The 16,753-nt window shown below is 49.6% G+C and overlaps 1 protein-coding gene across 1 annotated transcript in view; it reads left to right on the plus strand.

The window, feature by feature from the left end:
- Positions 1 to 16,753, plus strand: part of SPSB4 (splA/ryanodine receptor domain and SOCS box containing 4) — an 80,168-nt gene that overhangs the window by 9,307 nt on the left and 54,108 nt on the right. The window contains exon 2 of the mRNA XM_041734491.1: positions 6,058 to 6,877. Within this exon, the coding sequence (XP_041590425.1) occupies positions 6,184 to 6,877 (694 nt within the window). The 5' untranslated portion in view covers positions 6,058 to 6,183. The remainder of the gene's footprint in view (positions 1 to 6,057; positions 6,878 to 16,753) is intronic.

The following is a 16,753-nucleotide window of genomic DNA, read 5'->3' on the forward strand; positions in this document are numbered from 1 at the left end:
GGCCCTGCCCTGGGGGGCGCAGCAGAGGGCCCGACTGTCATACGTCTGCCTTGCCTCCCTGCCCGCCTTTGGGTTCCCCACCTGCCACTGATGGGGCAGTGGCTTGAGGCCCTCAGTGACCCCGCAGGAGTCTCCTCTGGGGATGTGGCTTGGCCATTGCTTTCAGACACACAGCAACAACTCCAAAGTTGGCCTGGTTGTGTACAGGGATAAAGTAGTTTCCTTAGACACGTCCTGTGCAGGCCACATAGCACTGATTACAGCTGGCATCGCGCACAGGCCCCGTTCCTCACAGTGTAGAAGAAGATGGAAGAGCACGGGCTTGTCCTACCGTGGCCCGCGGGTCCATCTCATTCCTGCCACTTGCTGGGAGCCTCTCTCAGCCAGTTTCCCCTTTTGAATAAAGGGGCACATGCCTTCCCGTGAAGCAGCTGTCATGCCACCTGTGAGTGCAGATGCTCACGGTCAGTGATGGAGACAGTGCCGAGGAGCACATGTAGTGGGGACTTTGGGTTCAGCGTGGGAACAGCTCTGCTGTGGTTTAGCCATGTCACTTTGCTCAGGCTGCTTCCTCTTGGCGCCTCAGTTTTCCGATCTGTTAGAATGGAACTATAAGGTGCCTTTAAGTGAATTATAAAAGGGGCAGATTCCAGCCCCCTCGCAGTCAGATGCGCTAGGGCAGAGAGTATAGACTTACGGAGGTGACCCTGGAGGAGTGTTGGTTCTATTAATTGAATCTCCCCTGAACCTTTCACGCACAATTTTGCTTATTCCTCATAATCTGGTTGAGGCTCAAGGGCTGGGTGAAGGTTGCTGTGAAGCTCCAAGATGACTAGAGAAAAGATAGAGAAAAAAGCAAGTTGTCTTGTTAACTGAACTACAGTGTCCAGTTTTCTTGTAGACACAACTGCTCTTCATTTCCATTTGGACCCTTTGGGTTAAACACCCGCCTCACTCCCCTACTTCTGCCCTCTTCCTCCTCTGCCTTCCCTCCACAGTAAATGGCAGTGTACTGCACAGAATACTCTGCACTTTTGTTTCTGGAGCTTCATCTTTGTCGAATCTTCCATGTCAGTATGTTCTTTTCTCCAGCTGCATAGTATTCCATCGTATGAATTATCATAATTTATTTAGCCTGTCTTTAGTTGTTTTTTTCCCCAATATTTTGCTATTACAAACCATGCTGCCTATGTGTATATGTAATATATATAATATTTGATTTATAAGTGTACTATACATAATACATATGTGTACATAATACATATCATGTGTATTATACATACGTATGTAGTTTTGCATATTTAATACTAAATAAATAACTAGAAGTAGAACTGCTAGGTCAAGGGGAATACACATTTGCAATTCTGAGAGATGGTGCTAATTCGTCATCCACTGAGGTTACATACAGCATTTTACCTTCGGTTTAGCAATGTCTGAGCCTGTCTGCTTCTCCAAGAAGCTGTTATCCGGTTTTTTGAGCTTTGCTAATCTGATAAACAAAACTGACATTTCATTGTAATTCTAACTTGTTTCTCTTTTATTATGCATTTGGTAGAGCATCTTTTCAAAAGAGCCATTTGTTTTTCTTTTTGTGTGAACTATTTGTTGTATCTTTCACATTCCATGTGTGGGTTGGTCTTCTCTTACCAATTTACAGTAGTTTGTCATATATTTGTGATTTGTGTCATAAATGTTTCCCCACATTGAAACAACAAGCTAGTTTAACCTTTTTTATGAGTGCTTTTGGTTTTTTCTCATTTTCATTTCTTATTTCTTATGTTGTGTCTTCTCCCTCCCTTAAATGATCAGATTAAGTGGTTGGTATATTTTATTGTTTATTTTAGTCATCAAAACCCCACATTTAAAATATATTTAGTTATATGTGAAAATGTTAATTATTTAATTTTAAGTGAAATAACGTGAATAAAAGTCCATGATGCCAATATTTAAAAAGAAAATTCACTAATATTTTGTAGATTAAAAAAAAGATAAAATGATATAATCCATATGCTAATAGTGTTTACATCTGGTTACCAAGACAGGTGGTGATTTTTACCTTTTGTGCATGTTTTTGAATTTTCTAGAATTTAAAAATTGATTTAATGTTTTCTACTTAATAGTCTTTAATTTTTAGAATAGTTTTAGAGTTATAGAAGAACTATGTAGAAAGTAGGTAGAGGGCAGCCCCAGTGGCTCAGCGGTTTAGCGCCGCCTTCAGCTCAGGGTGTGATCCTGGAGAACCCGGATCGAGTCCCATGTCGGACTCCCTACATGGAGCCTGCTTCTCCCTCTGCCTGTGTCTCTGCCTCTTTCTCTCTCTCTCTCTCTGTGTTTCATGAATAAATAAATAATTAAAAAAAAAAAAAAAGAAAGTAGGTAGAGTTCCCATATACTCACACCCAGTTCTCTCTCTCTATTATTAACATCTTACATTAGTATGGTACATTTATCACAGCTAATGAACCAGTATTGGTACATTGTTACCTGAAGGCCAGGCTTTATTCAGATTTCCTTAGTTTTCACTTGGTATTGTTTCTCTGTTCCAGGCCACCATATTAAATTTGGTTATCATTGGGCTTCTCTTGGCTGTGACAGTTTCTCAGATGTTCCTTCTCTTCAGTGGCCTTAACTGTGTTGAGTATTGGTCAGGTATTTTGTTGGATGCCCCCTACTGGAATCTGTCCTATGTTTTTGGCATGATAAGACTGGGGTTATGGGTTTGTGGAAGACCATAGAGATAAAGTACTATTATGCATTATGTTACGTCATTTTATTACATACTATCAACATGAGAATGATATAATAATAACATTATAATAGATAATATAATATGGTTTTATTGCTTTGGTTTTGTTTTTGTGGTATTTTTTCCCCGAAGAACTAGTTCTCAGTTTTTTATTAGTTCTATTCTTTTTCTATTTTATGATGCTTAATTCATGTATTTTAATTTTTTAACACTTATTAGTATAAGTACACCAGCTATGATTTCTACTTTAGTAGGATCCTACGGGCTTTAAGATATGGAATGTGTTTTGTTATTCTTACTCTCTCCATAGTCTGCAAATTCTATATAGATTTCTTTTTTTGAGTTGTTTAGAAGAGAGTTTTTTAAAATATCTAAGTGGTAGGGTTCTGTATCATAGTTTTGTGATGAGTTTTTAGTTTTTATTTTGTGTTGTTAGATTCTGTATTATCTCTGCTTTTTTTTGTGTGGTTTATTTGCGGCCTAATAAATGGGAAATGACCTGTCTTATTAATTATGCAATTTTGTTTTTTTTTTTAATGTCTTTGCTTAATTTGGTTCATTGACCTGTCATAAGCTAAAAAAGGTAAAGTTAGCTGCCCCTACTGTGTATCTGTCTGTTCTTATGTTTACTGTAGCTTTTGTGGCAAATTTTGGTGCTATTATTTGGTATGTTAGATCTTTAATACTGTTGAGTCTCTTTGCTTTGGAGATGTCTTTTGTAAGTAGCATACAGTGAGAGTCTTGTCTTGATTTCCAATCTTAGATTTTTTTTTTTTTTTTGTAGTTTACCATGGCCATTCATTGACATAGCTAGTGTTTCAGGCTTAGTTTTACTATCCTATTTTATGTCTTTGTGTTATTGTTTCTATTGCTTCTTACAGCAAAATCTTCACTGTGTGGTCTGTTTTATTTTGTGTTCTTTCTGACAATTTGGAAAGTTTGTGTTTTATTTTCAGTTCTTCCAATGGTTGCCTTTATAACTATGTAAGATGCATTTTGTCTTTTTTTTTTTTTAGACTGTGCTAATTGTCTCCCTTCTGAAATGAGTGATCACAAAATTAGTTTACACGTTTAATCACAATTTTCATATGCTTCACAGCAGCCTTTTTCTGGTGAATTTTCTTGGTTTGCCTTTTTTTTTTTTTTTTCTTTTCCTCCTTTCTCTCTCCTGGAAACATCTTTGACTCTATTGTGTGCTTGCTCCTCTCTGAAAGAGGCGAGGCTTCTCTAGGTCAACATTTTGCAATGGATTTATGTAGAGGAGAGGCCAGGAAGTATCCTAGGAGAGCAGGAGCGCTCCCTGGTCTGTTGTAATTTTGTTCCCAGGACCATGGCCATGATTTCTTTCAGCCTTGCTTCTACCCAGGCAGCAGAGATCTGGAAGCCCTGGGCTCCCCTCCTGCCCAGGCCCTCCTTTTGCTCTGCCTCACTGACACACTGCTTCCTGTGATGATGGCACCCTGGGTTTCCTTTGCCAGCCCTGCCCTCCTCTATCCTCAGGGTGTCCTAGGCAGCTCCTGCTGTTCTGCTTAGGAACCCTTGGTTTTTTCCATCAGGGAGTGCCAGCTACTGGTCGGCTCTGCCAGCTTTTTCCGAGATCTGCGGCCACAGGTGCTCTCTCGCCCCCGTCGGATCTTCACTGTTTCTGGCAGCCCTTTACTGTTCTTGGCAGTCTTTCCTTCGAAGTTGTGGTTCGGGTTACAAATGTGTTCTAGTTTCGCTGAAGATAACATTTACATTTCTCTTTCTCTTTCTCCTTTATTTTAGGTGATTCGGGATAGGAAAAGGAGTAACTGTATTCTGCTATCTTAGAACTGTCTAGTGTTGCACATTTTTACGCGCTCTGGTTTCCACCAGATTAAACATTAGCCAGAGCTCTCGGGATAGGATTGGCATGTGCTGAAGCGGGGGTCTGCAAATAGAAAGGAAAGAAAATGGGAGTTGAGAGTAAAATAGGAGAGTTAAAAAGGAATCCATAGTCTACCTGCTATGCTGTGCGGCAGCAGAGTTCTCTTCTTCTCCACTTGGACTGTGGCTGGCCGTGTGCCACTGTTTGGGTGGGAGGTTGTGGCCAGGCAGGGCAGGGCATGAAAAATGCCTACCTCTTGGTCTGTCTCAGGGGAAGTTGTTTCAGCCCAGCAGCTCTTAGGCTGGAGGGGAGGGTACATGCCTCTGCTCTGAGCTAGTTGCAGGGCTCACTTCTCCATCTTTCCCCACATCCAAGCAGTCCAAGCATCCGGGATTCTGGCTGGCCTCCTCGAGATGGTAGCCAAGTCCTCCTCCCTGAAAACCAGGATCCTGCCTCAGAGGAGGTTGTCCGGTGTCAGTGTTGTTGACCTTGTCTATGTGCCCAAAGAAAGAACATGTCCATCCAAAGGGAAGGGGTACTTGTGGGATGTCCAGAGGATAGAGCCGGAGAGGAAAATCTTGCCCGTAGAGTCTCAGGTTTGGCCCTTTATATTATTGTCTCTCAGGTTACCACACTACCCAGAGGGTGCTATTTGTCCCCATTTTACAGATGAGGAAACTAGAATCTGAGAGAGGCTCAGAGACCTTTCTTTGGACACACGGCTTAGAGAGGAAGACAGGGATTTGGATGCAGTTCTATCTGGCTCCAGAGCCTGGACACTAGCCCCCTTATTCCCCTGCCTCCCACTCACCTTCCCATGGAGACACTACCCATCCTCAGATAGTTGTCCTGTATCCATGTTCATGTCCCTGGGTGATTTTGTTGGATCCTCACTCTGTGTCTTTCTTCTCGAGCCTGGCTACATTTTAGATACAGGGAAGCCAGGCTTGAGAACCAATGCGCCACACCCTATATTTCTGCATCCCCTGTGTCTTGGCTCAGGCCTAGTCCCCTGGGACCAAATACACCTGGGCTCTTCTCTAGGCTCTGTGTGGTCTTGGGTCAATCACTTTACTCCTCTAGGCTCCGTCCTTACTTCTAAAATAAAATTGTCTGTGATCACTAGAAGAGCAGAACATGGACTCTGGAGCCAGATGATCTCAATGTGAATCTGAGCTCAGCACCTGTTCAGCCATGGGACACCAGTTAATTAGTTACCCTTTCTGTAATCTAGTTTTCTCAACTATAAAAGGGGAATAATACCGTACACGTCTTACAGGGAGGGCTTAAGGATTAAATGGACTCATAGATGTAAACTGTTCGGAACAGTGTCTGGCACATGGCAAGTACTAGATAAGTGCCAGATATTATTATGTTAATTGTTATGATTAATGCATGCAAAGGGGCTCTCGGCCCCTGGGCACAGTGGCTGTCGTAACCCATGCCCTTTGCTTTCTTCCAGGAGCTTGGGCCCCTGCCCCAGCCCGGTAGAGGCTGCGGAGGTGTGCGGTCCAGAAGTCTGGTACCCAGCCCGGAGGCCCCCGCGAGGTAGCGGTGGCCCGCGGCGGCCCCCTCCCGGCAGCGCACCATGGGCCAGAAGCTGTCGGGGGGCCTCAAGTCGGTGGAGGTGCGCGAGCCGGCGCTGCGGCCGGCCAAGCGGGAGCTGCAGGGGCCGGAGCCGGGGCGGCCGGCGCGGCTGGACCAGCTGTTGGACATGCCCGCTGCGGGGCTGGCGGTGCAGCTGCGGCACGCCTGGAACCCCGAGGACCGCTCGCTCAACGTCTTCGTCAAGGACGACGACCGGCTCACCTTCCACCGGCACCCGGTGGCCCAGAGCACGGATGGCATCCGGGGCAAGGTGGGCCACGCGCGCGGCCTGCACGCCTGGCAGATCAACTGGCCGGCCCGGCAGCGTGGCACCCACGCCGTAGTCGGCGTGGCCACGGCTCGGGCACCTCTGCACTCGGTGGGCTACACGGCCCTGGTGGGCAGTGACGCCGAGTCGTGGGGCTGGGACCTGGGCCGCAGCCGCCTCTACCACGATGGGAAGAACAGGCCCGGAGTGGCCTACCCCGCCTTCCTGGGGCCCGAGGAGGCCTTCGCGCTGCCGGACTCGCTGCTCGTGGTGCTGGACATGGACGAGGGCACGCTCAGCTTCGTCGTGGATGGCCAGTACCTGGGCGTGGCCTTCCGCGGCCTCAAGGGCAAGAAGCTGTACCCGGTGGTCAGTGCCGTGTGGGGCCACTGCGAAGTCACCATGCGCTACATCAACGGCCTTGACCGTAAGTGCCCGGGGGGGCAGCGGTGGGGAGTGGAGGCTGCCTGGTGCTGGAGGCGTCCGGGAGGGTGGCAGGGAACAGGTGAAGCCCTGCCCTCCATGGTCGCTTGGGATGACCCTGCCCGTGCAGAGGACACGGACTCTGGGATGCTCTCATTTACTGGCGTGGTGATCTTGGGCTGTGCCTCAGTTTCCCCACATGCAAAAGTAGCCCAGGGATAGGAATCTGGGTCAGGGCTGTTGCCAGGGCTCGACGAAGATAATAATGTAGGCAGAGTGCTTAGAACAGTGAGTGGCACCTAATAAGGATTTCCTGTGCTGCTGCTAATCATGAATCTTGCTGCCTGCATAAGGGTCATGCAAAATGATGTCTCCTGTGTGCCAGGCCTCAAGCCCGCAGCAGGGGGAGAGTGACAGTAGAAGATACAGTTCCTGTACTTGAATGCCATGCACTCTGAGTTACTGATAAGTAATAAGTAGTGATAATAACAACTATCATTTATTGACCGCCTGCTGAAGGCAGGGACCAAACACCCAATTTCCAGCTCTTGCTGGTGAATTGCCTGTTAAAAGGGGTCACCTGCCCCTCCTCTATAGCTGATCATTGCCTCCTAGGACCGAGCGCCAGAAGTTGTAGAGTCTTTTGATTTTTCCAAGAGGACCCAGGAATCTAGACTTGTGTGAAAGAGCCCAATTTTTGAAGTTGGCAGCTGTTGAAAACACCATGTTGGCAAACAAAACACCCTTGCAGGCTGCAGACAAGCCCCCAGGCTACTTGGGGGTGGTCCTTGGCAGCTCTTCGGCCTCCTCTCATTTAACATGCACCATCATGCTGTGAAGCAGCTTAAAAATCATTGCAACAAAATTGGTTATGACGTTAGGAGGGAGTCACTCAGGGAGGCAGGGTGGCCTCTGCACAGAGGCATGTGTGGCTGCCAGCTGAGTGGAGCCTTGCGGGCTTATACACTCCTCATCCACACATGACACTTCCTGCCGCAGCCCGGATGAAGCTCACGGAGGCAGGTGCTTGCAGCCAGAATTCCCGTTTATTCACATCAGATGAGAGCTGTAATTGCCCCCTTTTCAGAGATGAGAAAACTGAAGAGTAGAGCTATAGAGAACCAGGCCTTACGTAGGTCTATCGGCCTTCGAAGCCTATTCTTTTCCCCTGCTCCCCCCTCCCTTTCAGTTGAGGGACTGAGAATAAGATCCCAGAAAAGAAATCAAGAAGAGGATTTTACTCAAGTAAAATTTATATTTCCTTGAGTGTAGGGTAGGTTGACTGATTTCAAGGGGGGAGGGCCACAGAAAGTGGCCAGCCGGTATGCTCAGCTCTCTGGTGTAATAGGCGACATTCTTGCTCAGATTTCATTTTCACGGATGTTAGACAAAGATTACCATCGATGGCAAAGTGTTGTTCTGTATTCTCTGATTAACTGGCTAGATCTAGGACCAGATGAATGTGTCCTGAGAAAGGCTAGTTTAGTCATCCCAGTGCCTTGTGGAGAATGTGATAGACATGAGGACTGGCCAAACCCAGTACTGAGAAAACCAACAGCAACAACAAACACCCCTTTCAAGCAGAATTGGAAAACTTACTTGCCAGGATTTATCATGGGAGGAGCAGAGTGGACTTGGCATACAAGGCTTTGGAGTCTGACATGCTATAGTTCCAACTGCATCCCCAATGCTCAATGGTTTTGTGTCCCTGGTGAGCCATTCTAATGCCTTACAACTCATTCTGCTTATCAGTAGAATGGGACAGTATCAGGCCCCTTTCACAGCTGCTGTGAGGTTGGTATGGCAGTACCAATAATATGGTAGGTGAGATTAGAGACTGACATGGATACCCAGTAGGAGCTCCTTGAGCCAATGGTTGGGCCCCCAAGGTGGGCTTCCTCTTGGGTATTGGTTCATGCTCAGCTATTTGTTGCTTTGTTTTCAGGTTCAAAGCTAAGGTGCTAATGAGGTTGTAGCCAGTGGCACGCCCATGCATGTTAGGCTCAGGAGCAGTCAAGCCATGATATCCTCCTTGGTGTAATGGTGGGGAGCTGGATGAGAGAGGACAGCTGTTTCGGGGGCACTTTGAGCTCTGGATCCTTCAGGTGGCTACAGAAGCTTAGTGAGGCTGAAACTTGGTCTGTTGCATCCTCCTCCTCACTGGCAGGGACTTTTGAGGTTGGCTGGAGCTGGAATGCTCATCAGAAGGCAAGGGAAGGCCAAGATGTCATGTGATGCAAACCTGTAGCATCTGTTGTCGCATGTCAGGATTGGCTTGTCTGCTATGACACTGGCCTGTTCTCCAGACAGGAGTAATATTCTCTCTTATGGGCAGGGTATGATTGCAGAAAGGGGGAGCCTGAGCTGTTCTGGGCTTTGAAAGGCCATGGTCAGCCTAGGATAAGCCCTGACTATAGAACGGGCCATAGGACATGCTGCAGCGGAGTCTGATAGGGGCTGGTTGGGAGGGGACTGTGTGATGCCTGTAGCTGGTGACCTGAGCTGATGTCCACCAGGGGTAGCCCTGGACACCGGGAAGGGTTTGGTTCTAGGGAGTCCCTGGACAGGGACGGTGACCCAAGGTGGGGTTTTGTATGTGAGAATTCTGAGCCAACATTGGTTGTGGACATGATGTCAAGTCCCCACACTCAGACCCGACGGAGATATGGGGGAGCACAGTCAGAGACAGGCTCTGGAGCAGAAAGGCAGGGCTGCTCTCTGGGGTGGCTTCCCCAGAAGATCATCGGAGAGAGAACTGTGCCCAGGGCCCCTCACAGACCATGATCGGCTCTGGCCCCATCACTCACCAGAAGGCTGGCCACAAGGATTACTTCCTCTCTCTGAACCTCAGTGTTCTCCATTGTAAAATGGGCATGATAAAGCTTGTGGGCACAGAGCAGACACATAGCAATTGGTGCTCACTGCTTTCATTAACCAGGCGAGCTGAGCCAAGCCCTGGGATTCACCTATGGGTTACAACAAACGTGGCCTTAATGGAAGCTTCTCCTCTAATGTGATGGAAGTAAGTTGATGGATATCCTTTTCTCAGTTTTTGAATTTTTATGCCTATGAAAGCAAGACTTAAAAAGGACTAACCACGTTTAACTCTGAAGCACTGGGGGCCAGAGCTCCTAGAAGCATGCTGTCCTGTCTTAAATGCATTCTTCAGCCACGGCATGGAGCGAAGCAGCTCTGCATCTCAGGGTTTACTGTAAAGAGCTGCAGGATGCCCAGGGCCCTGCCATATGAGCGAAGCATGGATCCGAGGCCGGGCAACTGGGCAAGCTGTCTCCGGATGATGGGGTCCACAGCCCAAATGATAACAGCAGTAATAACACACCACCAATAACTACCTCTTATGTAGCGCTTAGCCTGGGCTGGCCTCCTATTCACAATTTTAACTCATTTAATCCTTGTAGCTAGTCTTTCAGCTGATGCCTTTATTATCTCATTTTACAATGAAGAGATGGAATCACAGAGAATCTGAGTAAGCTGCTCGAGGTCACACAGCCAGTAAATAGGAGAACCAGGACATTCAAACCGAGGCACACTGGCCCCATGGGCCCCTTGCGGAGATGTTTGCAAAGGGGGCAGGATGAGAAGGAAAAGGAGAGGCTGCTCCACCGGGCGGGGTGGCCATGCAGCCAACTGCTCCTTTCCTCCCGCGGTGGGTCCGGGTGAGACCATGAGATGCTGTCCCGGCTGTTCTCCTCCCTCTTGCCTTCATCTCCAGCCCTCAAAGCTCTTGGCTCAGCACAGAGCTCCACGGGGTGTTCTGAAAAGTTAGCTGCATCAAGACAGCCCCAGCAGTGTCTGGGAATCAGGCCTGCTTTGGTCGCTAACGGGAGAATGTCACTGAAAATGTCCCAACTGCTGTGAGGTTTGGCCCAACTGCTGTGAGGTGGGCCAGGCCTTTGGAATCGGCTCCAGGCTGGTTTCCAGAACTGCTCCTCTGCTCCCTGGCTCCTCCTGCCACATGTTGGAGGCCAGGAAGGTTGACAGAACAGCTTTGTCTCCTGCCCTGGAGGTCTTGGGTGGTGAGTGGTGTGTGAGCGCCACAGGAAGTGGAGACGGGCCCCAGACAGGGACAGGTGGGCTTGGAGCCCCGTGCCGCTTTGACAGGGGGCTCATAACGGTCAGACTTTTTAAAATACCACCCCTGTTTTGTGCTCCGGGCCAAGTGTCCTCTATCTTTCTTAACCCATACAGTAAACGTTGGGGCAATGTTGCCATTATTTCCATCTCGTAGATGGGAAAATGGAATCTTGGAAAGGTAAAGAATTTGTGCACTTGCTCAAGGCCAAGCAGGTAGCCAGCAGCAGAGCTGTGCTTAAACCCAGGCCGGAAGAGTCGTGTGCCCTGCCCCCCTGCCGCCTGGGCCAGCCCTGACCCCATTCTGCCCACCGTGTAGGGCCCGGTTCCACAGAGCAGGCGTTGGTTCCAGGGCGTCTTTCCTGGGGGGTGGAGAGGAGGAAACGGAGGATCTCAGGCCTAACTGGCAGGGAGGTCTTGTCCACCTGCATCGAACCGGGGAAACTGTATTTCCAGACGCTGTTCCTAGATGGTTTAATTGACCTGCCAACAAGTATTTATTGGCGCAGCAGCTCAGGAGAAGAGGCTGGCAGCCGGCCAAGGCTTCTGGTATTGATGAAGGCCAGAGAGACTTTTCTACTGGGCTGAGTACAAGGGCACCATCCCCTTGCCAGAGCCAGTCTGCACTGAACTCACCACCTTCCTGCTCAACTCCCATGTGTCTACAGGGTGCCACAGTCCTCCCAGCCTCCTCTGCCCTCTCCACCCAGGCCTGGTCTCCCCTCGCTCCTCTGCCCTCTGCACCCAGACCTGGTCTCCCCCTCGCTCCTCTGCCCTCTGCACCCAGACCTGGTCTCCCCCTCGCTCCTCTGCCCTCTCCACCCAGGCCTGGTCTCCCCTCGCTCCTCTGCCCTCTCCACCCAGGCCTGGTCTCCCCTTCACTTCTCTGCCCTATTCTTCTGCCCTGATCCCAACTCATCCTCAGCCCAGGGCTCTGCCCCCTGCACCGAGTGCCCTCATTTAGCACCGAGTGCCCCCCATCTGCCCCATTCACTTCCTTTTCCACATGTGTACCTTCTTTCCCCAAGTGGATATAGAGTAAGTTTCCGTAGGACGATCGGTGTTGACCCAGGAGGCGCGTGTGCGGAAGTCAGTACAGCAGGGACTTAAAAATATCTATGCATATACTTTTGAAAGGCAAGCTGTGCACATAGCAATAAATTTTTTTTTTGAGATTTTATTTGTTTATTTAGCAGAAAGAGAGAGAGAGAGAGACAGAGCACCAGTAGGCAGAGCAGCAGGCAGCAGGAGAAGCAGGCTACCCACGGAGCAGGGAGCCCTACGGAGCAGGGAGCCCTACGTGGGGCTGGATCCCAGGTCCCTGAGATCATGACCTGAGCCGAAGGCAGATGCTTAACCCCCTGAGTCACCCAGGCACCCCCATAGCAACAAATTTAAATATTACAATGAAATACCCCCCTGGCCATTAGCTCCCCAGCTCCCCTCCCTGCTGGCAACCACCATTAATAGTTTCTCATGTGTTCTTCCAGAAATGTTATGACAGAGAAATTTTACATGAATGTGATCATGCTGTAAACATTGGTCTGCATCTCCCTTTCCCTTTAACAGAGCTTGGCGATTATTTAATATGATTGCCAGAGAGTTGCCTCATTCTTTATTAATAGCTGCATGGGTTTGCTTGGTATGGTTGTATCATCCTTTATTTTATTCAGACCCCCATTTTTTTTTTTTTTTTGACATCTAGGCAGTTTCCAATCTTTGCGAGTAAACATTTGATTCCAATTTAAATTTCATTTCTGCCCCCTTCTGGCTAACTAACATCCTCAAACCTTCGTTTTTCTCCCATCTGTGCAGTGGGAATAAAATAATTATGTGTGCCTTGCATAGCTGCTGTATGAGAAATGAGGCAGAAATGAAGCATGGTCCAGCATGGCTCATGGGGGGGGGGGGTGCTGGAGGGCGCTGTGGGTCTTACTGTGCTTACCCGGCATTAATGACTGTACCATGTCCAGGGCTGAGCTCATCCTGGCCACTTGATGAATCTTGTGAATGATTTGCTTTGTAGTTTACAATACAGTAGAATCACATTAGTTTGCTGTTCAGGAGGCTTCACAGTGCTAGACTCGGACTATTGGAGTTGTACAATCTGGTCAGTCCTTATGTAGGTGAATGTCCGTGCGCTAAGTCACCTGTACAGGGCAGAGCCAGAATGGGTGTGGGTTGCTGTGCTGTTGCTGCTGTTGCCACTGCTGACGGCGGCAGCCGTTGGAGGCAGGGACTCCCTCGGTGACACCCTCGGAACTGGGCACCTGGTAGGTGCTGAGTAAGTACATGTGACTATACTGGCCTCCCGCCACCTGTAGAGCTTTTCTATTCTGGAGCAGGACCCGAGTCACAGATGGCTGGAACAGAGGGAGGCTGGCCCTGAGAGGCCGCCCCCTTGGAGCGTGACCCCAGAGTGACCCATTCCCACCTCTCATTGTGTGTGGAGCACAGCACATCTGTCCCCACACCCAGGCCAGGCGGAGGTGGCACGATGGGCTGGGCAATTCAATTCAGAATCTGGACACTCAGAAACTGGCCTCTCCCCTTTGTTTTCTACAAAAAGGCACAGGCTTGCAGCTGAAAACTGTTCATGCTCAGACACAGTGGCCCTGCTCTGAGGGGGGGAGGGGTCACATTTGAACAGTCGTGAGTAGGTTCACTCTTGGAAGTCCTGCCTGCAGGAAGGGGGCTTTGAAACACGGGCTCAGTCAAGAGAGCGTCGCTCGCTCGTGGGCCGCCGTGGAGGCCGTGGAGTCATACGCAGGGCCACTGGAAACGATCTGCGCCTGCCCTCCCCCTCTCAGAGGGCCTCAGTGGGGTTCCCTCCTGACTGGGCTGCTCATGAGCCATGACACTGAGCAAGGCAGTTCACCCTGGAGCCTCAGTTTCCTCATCTGTAATGATAATAGAAATATACTGTGCCACAGGCATTGGGATTGTGGGTGATCTACAGAAAGTGACGGGGCGCGTGCCTGGCACGTAGTAGGCCCTGGGGAAATGTAGGTTTAAAAATCGCCGGTTATGACAATCACAGCTCCCACAGATGGGTAAAATTACTGTCAACGTTATTCAGTGTGGAAATAATTGTCGTTAGTATATTTTGGTCCACGTTGTGAAATCTGAGGGGTTTCATGTAAGGGAATATGTTGGTTTGGGGAGGTTTTGGTCTCTTTTCTCTTTAAGATACTTGATGAAGGGGCACCTGGGTGGCTCTGTGATTGAGCCTCTGCCTTTGGCTCAGGTCGTGATCCTGGGGGATCCTGGGATCTAGTCCCCGTAGGGAGCCTACTTCTCCCTCTGCCTGTATCTCTGCTTCTCTCTCTGTATCTCTCATGAATAAATAAGTAAAATCTTAAAAAAAAAAAAAAAAAGATACTTAATGGAAATACCACCTGAGGTTCAAAGACCACTGTGAGTCTATCACAAATGAGCTGAGAGTGTTGAGCCTTCCCCATGAGCAGTTTCAAAGGTTTCCAGCTAAGTGTCTGGTTTAAGTGTTTTGTGGTTCCTGGGGGCGACTTGCTTGGTGAACGTGTGTTCAGCAAGGAGATCCAAATAAGCGGCCTACCGACCAGCTGTGGCCCGCATATGTATTCAGTGGGGACGAGCTGCCGAAGTGCTGGGCCTGAGGGGCAGCCTATGCCTCTGAACAGATGGTCACTAGGCCCAGCTGTGGGGGAGCCCCATGTCGGGCCTTTGGAGGGAAGGGGAGACGAGGTGGCCGGGAGGAGCTGGCGGGAGGGTGAAGCAGGCCCTAGGCACTGGAATGGGACAAGTGCCACCTGGTAGCCAATGCCAGACCCCCATTTTACAGGTAGGAGCTGACTGGACCAGAGAACTGGGAAGACTTGTCCAAGGTCACTGGCTAATTAGCAGCAGATCCAGACCTAAAACCCAGGCCTCCAGTCCCCTTTGAAAATGCAGAAACAAGAGTGAGAATCCAATGTGGTTCATGAGCCTGTATTGAGAAACCCTGACATAGATGAGAGAAGACATGTCAGAGTTCAGGAGGAGAATGACGCCTTCCTAGGAAGTGGCCTTGGCAGCCTGGGCAGCCCTGAGACCCTCTGTGGCTCCCCCGAGCCTCCCGCATGTCTGAGACCCTGTCCCGACCCTGCTCAGACCATAGAGCAGGGAGTTCAGCACAATCAGAGACCAGGGATCACCAGTCCCCCCATGTCCTACCCGGATGGGCTAGGCATAAGTTTCCTCAGCATTCTTATCTGTAAAGTGGGTTTGATGATTGGACTCACCCCCTAGACTTGGTGTCAGCAGTGCTTCTCACACCCTGATGGGCATTCAGGTCAGCTGGGATGTTGTTAAATGAGGTTCTGACCTAGGAGGTATGGGTAGGGCCCAAGAGTCTGCATTTTTGACAAGCCCCTGGGTGAGTCTCATGCTGCTGCAATGTTGAGGGAAGGGCACTGGGCGAGGCTTCCACATGCATGGCTTGTCCCCTACCCTCACCGTCCACCTCTCTAACCCCCACTCTGGTCCTGCAGCCAAACCAGTCTGCTTATTTCTCCCTGCCTTGGTCTGTGCTGACCTCTTTGTTGGATATGGCCTGTTTCCTCCCCACCCCCCGACAAGGCCTAGTGTTACCAAGCCTGGCTCTACCCACCACCCCTCCTGCTTGGCAGACAGGAGGGTAGTTCCTGCACCCTGCCCTCCCCCCACTCCCCACCCTTCCACTGTCCAGCTGTGTCTTCTACACTTCCTCCCTTTCCTACCCAGCTCCATTTCCCTCTTGTTTTCATCCTCCCTCAACCACTGTGTGACTCAGTTTACCTGTCCTGGAACCCAAATTTGCACAATTACCAGCAAGGTATATATAAGGAAATCCGTGACTTTTCCATGAGGCCAACTTTGTTTGGGAAAGGATTACTGCAAATAGAAATGGCTCTTTGTTCAACAGTCATTGATTGAGCACCTACAAAAGGCCAAACACCGCTTGGCTCTGCTCATGCATCCCATCATCTTATTTAAACCCCCATAGCCCTATACGAATGCTAGTAAGGGCCCCATGCACGTTAGCTCGTTTAGTGCCCACAGAAGAGGAGAAGGTGCTGGTACCCCGCTGCCCACATGAAGAGCCTGAGGCCAAGGGGATGAAGAGCCCACTCACAGCACAAACTCGGAGGCAGCCATCTGCACCGGGATCCGGATGGCCGGCTCAGCACCCCCCTCTAATCTCCAGGCCACACAGGGTCACCGTGAGCCTTGCTTCAGCTTTCCTGGTGGTCTCGGGCCTTAGCAGAAGGGTTTACTGGAGCTTGCGTCAGCAATCCCACTGGCACAGCATTTAAACCCCCTAAGTACAGGACAGCCACGCTGTGTTCATTCTCACCTGGGTGCACGGGAGCGGCGCGGAGGCGGAGTGGGTGCTGCAGGGGTAGCAATGAACGGGGTAAGCAAATCTGCAGGATGGCGTAGAAACGACTGGGGAGAGCCAACAGCCTCCCAGGCTGGCAGCCGCATTTGTTTGCTGCGGTCAGGAAGCCAGCCGATCCTCCCAGTCGTGTCCCTTGGTTAAGGCAAGGGGGCAGTTAGCATGAGTTACAGCCCAGCCCAGACACTAATAAGGCTGCTTGTCTGAGGCCTTCCATAATTCAAGTTAAGGCTGTACCGTTTAATGGCCCTTCTTCATCAGATCTTCCAAGACTCGGTGCCTCCTTAATGATTTATTTGCTTGGGATGAAATTAAGCCGAGACAGCGTGAGCTTGGAAAATACTGCCGTGCTGGTTCTTCCTAGTTCTTCATCCGTAGTGGCGGCGTTTCTAT

Source organism: Vulpes lagopus, chromosome 19 (assembly GCF_018345385.1).
Source record: "Vulpes lagopus strain Blue_001 chromosome 19, ASM1834538v1, whole genome shotgun sequence".
NCBI lineage: Eukaryota > Metazoa > Chordata > Mammalia > Carnivora > Canidae > Vulpes > Vulpes lagopus.